The sequence below is a fragment of the Setaria italica genome, chromosome VI (assembly GCF_000263155.2).
Source record: "Setaria italica strain Yugu1 chromosome VI, Setaria_italica_v2.0, whole genome shotgun sequence".
Classification (NCBI taxonomy): domain Eukaryota; kingdom Viridiplantae; phylum Streptophyta; class Magnoliopsida; order Poales; family Poaceae; genus Setaria; species Setaria italica.
This window is the reverse complement of record NC_028455.1, coordinates 32,703,095-32,707,102: the sequence shown is the minus strand read 5'-3', so window position 1 is coordinate 32,707,102 and position 4,008 is coordinate 32,703,095. Positions and strand designations below refer to the sequence as shown.

Genomic DNA, 4,008 nt, shown 5'->3' with positions numbered 1-4,008 from the left:
CATGAATGTCACCTGATGTAGATATCTCTGTCATCGCAAGATAGCGTAGTATATATGGCAATGTTGATGTGGTCGCAGATTAGGATGGGAATCACGTAGAGTATCCGTAGATCCTCGTAATCTCAGGCTGTCCCCTACCTCATGTATGAAACTACTCTTGGTACACTTACGTTTTCATAGATCCAATGTGTCAAGGTGTGTCGCTGTTGAGGGATAAGTGCGTCTCCAATTTAGTAGTCGGGATCCAAGGAGTATGCAATTGAGGAGCGTTTGGCCTTGCTATTCCGAGCGGGACTGTTTTTAGCGCAGGAGGTATCATTTGTGGCGTTCAGGCAGTGTCAGCAATAAGCGGAGCTTGAGTTCCTAGTTCCCCAATTGCCTTCACCATTACTCTTGTGTGATTCCCGCAGCCCCGAGTGGCTTGATACTCCACCAGGAAAAGAGTTCTCCTGACTTGTCGGGCGGGGTGGGAGGAGGAGGAGGAAGGAGAGAGCCGTTTGAGATGTCGCCGCCGCCGAGTAGGCGCTCCAACGGCTCCCTTGTGATTTCGAATTTCGAAACCTGTCGCTTTTCGGGGGAAGCCAGGTCGGCGGTGGTGTGGGCTGGTTTTCCTTTCATACGTGCTGTGGACTTATGGGCCTACTGAAAAGCAGGCCCAATGGTTTTTCGAAAAAAAAAAGTAGGACCAAAGAAGCTGCAGTAAGTTCGCAACGATGAAGCCTGTGGGCCGTGGGATGGTGGAAATATCATTTCAGGCTGTCCTGAGATATCGGGGGCGAACAACGACGACAAAGAAAGAAAGAGAATCCTCTCAAAAAAACAGAAAGAAAGAAACGGAAAGGAAATAAAAAGATTTATTACTTGTTACTCTTTCCAAACATGATCACTCGCTTGTTACAGTGTTTGACAAACGAGTATCGCATCGTAGCATCTCCTAAGGAACGCCGCATTTATCTAAGGCTACTGTTGTCTAATAATAGACGATCTCATGCATTAACACGTAATCATGGGACAACTTAACAAACAACTTGTACAATAGATTGTTTGTACAATAGGTTATTTTTTAAAGTTGTCTCATAGTAATTCTATTTCCTTAATTTGTGCATAGAAAAAAAATATTATGAGTTGCATGCAACCACAACTCGTACAATTGTAGAGTAATCATCTCGTAGTCCTAAAATCTAGCCTATGAGACGGTTGTTTCGCAGTTGTTTCGCGAAACAACGACCTCTTTTTCTCTCATCACCCTCCTTCCTCCACACCAGCAAAAATTATATGTGGCATTACATGAGACGATCTATGGGATTGTTGAGGTGTAGCAATGTACTTTCCAACATACCGTGAGACTTGCTTAAAAAAAAACTTAATAATGTGGAAGACGAGTTGGTCAATTTACAGGCGTCCACCTGCATACCGTGCATCTCTGAATGCTACACAGTGCGAAGCACTCTCATGTCAGCCTGAACGATCGAACCGCCTGCAAAACGGTTGAAGAAACAAAAACCCACAATTCAGCGTTCATCAATGGCAGAAAGAGGGCAGAATTCATGATGGAGCTCACCTTCTCAATCTGAGGCCTGAACTTCTCCGACTCCTCGTCGTCGATGTACTACACATCGGGGTAACTAAGCTTAGCGTGTGATTCCGGCTGCTGAAGCGTTCGGTCAAGTCAAGCAGGTGATGATGCCATAGGGGTTCTACTCACCTGGCCTGTCACCGTGTAGAGGCGGTTGTACCAGCCGTTGAACGCCATCCCGATTGCAGAGAGGATGTGCCGCCGCCGCTCGCCGGGGTTCTGCAGCGTGTACTCCACGTAGTACAGACCTGCAGCGTGCACGGTCAGGTTCAGAGGTTCAGAAGGTCAGAGGTGACGCGTTACCTCTGTGACTAAAGCTGCACGCGATTCTGAAGAGGTACCGTTTGCCGCCTTGGAATCGATGAGCTTCGCGGCGAGCCCCGGCGGCCTCTGCCAGCTCCTGTCCAGGCCGTTCACCTTCTCAACAACGCAAGGATTGCCATCAGGGATTCAGAGCGCGAGTTGATAGGAAAGAATTCAGTGTTCAGACTTCAGGGTCGGCCGAGCGCGTACCAGGCCCTCGGCGAAGGCGTCGACATCGCCGAAGGACTTGAGGCTGGTGAAGTCCGGCCCGATGCCGGTGATCGCGACGCTGACTGAGAGAGTGGCAGAACAGGTGCTAGTGAATTCACAAGGACGACGCCAATGGTTTTTAAGGATCTGTCGCATCGCGTGGCAGCTGACTGCCGGCACAAGGTGGAAGAAGCAGGCGTACCGTTGGAGTCGGCGGCCTGCTCGGGGTAGAACGCCGTGACGGACTTGATGCCGCTGGACTCGCCGGCGCCGATCAGCCAGCCTGCCACACAAGCAGAGCTGCGGTTACTCACACAGTCACACTGCTTGCTCTTGCTTGCCAGTTGCCACCTAATTCTGACAACTGGTGGACTGAATTTGGCTCCTTTTGCATCGGATAACTCGAGCTAGATAAGACGCTCGATCCTACTGATCGATGAAGGAAAACAATTACGATTGCTACGTGCCTTGTGGAACCACAATGCTGAACTTGTTGGCCTCATCCTCGTACGTGGTGAAGCCCTCCTGCAACTCTTACCGGCAGAACCAAACTGAACAAAGTAAGCATCGATCGCTAGAACGCCAGGAACACACACAGCAGCGCGACGAGAGCTGAGGACATGGACCCTGCAGTACCGGTGGCCTCGGCCGCCAGAGCAGCCGCGGGGGCGAAGAGCGCCGGCGCGGCGGCGGAGAGGGCGACGCCGAGCAAGGCCTCCCTCCGGTCCAGCCCCTCTACCCTGCCCACAACCAAACAAGTGCAGGCCGCCGCGTCACGTGCTGGTGTTGCTGAATTGTGCCGGTTGTGAGGTCCGCGTGCGGAGCTAGTGGATAGAGGTTGTGTACCGAGCAGGGCGGCAGTGGCAGACCTGCAGCTGCAGCCTCCTGCGGCTGCTGCTGCTGCCGGGATTGCGCCTGAAGGGCGGCGAGGGGGAGAGGCCGCCGGCGGCCGGGCAGAGGAAGGCGGTGCTGGTCACGGCAGCCATGGCGCGCGCCGCAGGCCAGCCGGTGCCGAGTGGTGGTTGCGGTTGGCTCGCCGTTTGTTTTCGTGGGGGATATTTTGTTCCAGCCGTGTGTTTTGGTAGGCACCGTTCGTTCGACGGGAACCCACTTTGGGCTTGTGGCCGCGAGCAGAGGAGAACAGGCGGCCAGGCGCACGCGGGGGGCCACGGGCGAGAGCGCGACTGGCCAAGTGCGGCCCGAGGCACACGATCTTGATCGGACGGTAGAAATACGCACTCGCAGCAATGTTGTTTCAGTGAGCACAAGTGCTGAAACAGTATGGGCGTGTTTCAGAGAGCTCCATTCGCTAGAGAAATGTACGTAACTCCAGACACTAGCTAATACTCATTGCAGGAATTGCTGTGTGCAAACTGCAAAGGCAACAAAACTACTGAGATTACATTCCACCAGTTGAACCAAATAGGCAGTTGGCACGTGTCCAGAATCCAAATCGAGCGTACCGTGAGACGATTCACAGTTGCATTCAGCACTCGCATACTGGAGGTTGGAGCCATAGGTTACTGATTACCAAAGCACGGATTTGGCGTGCAGATCCCAGAATTTCCTAGCGATCGCCCTGTGTCCACAAAACATCGCGAATGAAACAGAATAACAGACACAATAGCTACGAATGCAAAACTGAACATCGCAAGGTCAACAATGGCCATGATTCAGTAGAATCCATGCAGTTGCAATCTTGTTGTACCGAATATGGTGACATCGGCAGGCTGCTGTTGTTTGCACCTTACAGCCGCTTCAGGAGAAGAGTTTCTTGCTCGGTTGCTCCATCCGCCTAGCCTAACCAAAAGGAGTTCGTTGGACCCTAGGACTTTCAAACGTCGTGTTGGCCGTTGCTGCAGGTCGGGCAAGGACGTGAACCGCTCCGGTCGTTGTAGCAGCTTGCACGCTCGTCCAGA

The 4,008-nt window shown here is 52.5% G+C and overlaps 1 protein-coding gene across 1 annotated transcript; it reads right to left on the bottom strand.

The window, feature by feature from the left end:
• Positions 1-1,009: 1,009 nt before the first annotated feature.
• On the bottom strand, positions 1,010-3,177 carry LOC101754517 (psbP domain-containing protein 3, chloroplastic). Its single transcript, XM_012846654.3, has 9 exons — positions 2,936-3,177; positions 2,726-2,829; positions 2,557-2,622; positions 2,292-2,372; positions 2,090-2,172; positions 1,918-1,993; positions 1,706-1,824; positions 1,562-1,609; positions 1,010-1,477 (listed from the first exon to the last, which is right to left on the bottom strand). Exons 1-9 carry the CDS (start codon positions 3,073-3,075, stop codon positions 1,451-1,453), a joined length of 744 nt encoding a protein of 247 aa, XP_012702108.1. The 5' UTR covers positions 3,076-3,177; the 3' UTR covers positions 1,010-1,450.
• Positions 3,178-4,008: the final 831 nt, after the last annotated feature.

What these genes read in the sequence shown, in the direction of transcription:
- LOC101754517 (XM_012846654.3), bottom strand. Translation starts at nt 3,075, where the DNA reads ATGGCTGCCGTGACCAGCACCGCCTTCCTCTGCCCGGCCGCCGGCGGC. An exon ending in TGCCACTGCCGCCCTGCTCG is followed by an intron (nt 2,830 to 2,935) that starts GTACACAACCTC and finishes GGTTGTGGGCAG; the next exon opens with GGTAGAGGGGCTGGACCGGA. An exon ending in CAGCATTGTGGTTCCACAAG is followed by an intron (nt 2,373 to 2,556) that starts GCACGTAGCAAT and finishes CTTGTGTGGCAG; the next exon opens with GCTGGCTGATCGGCGCCGGC.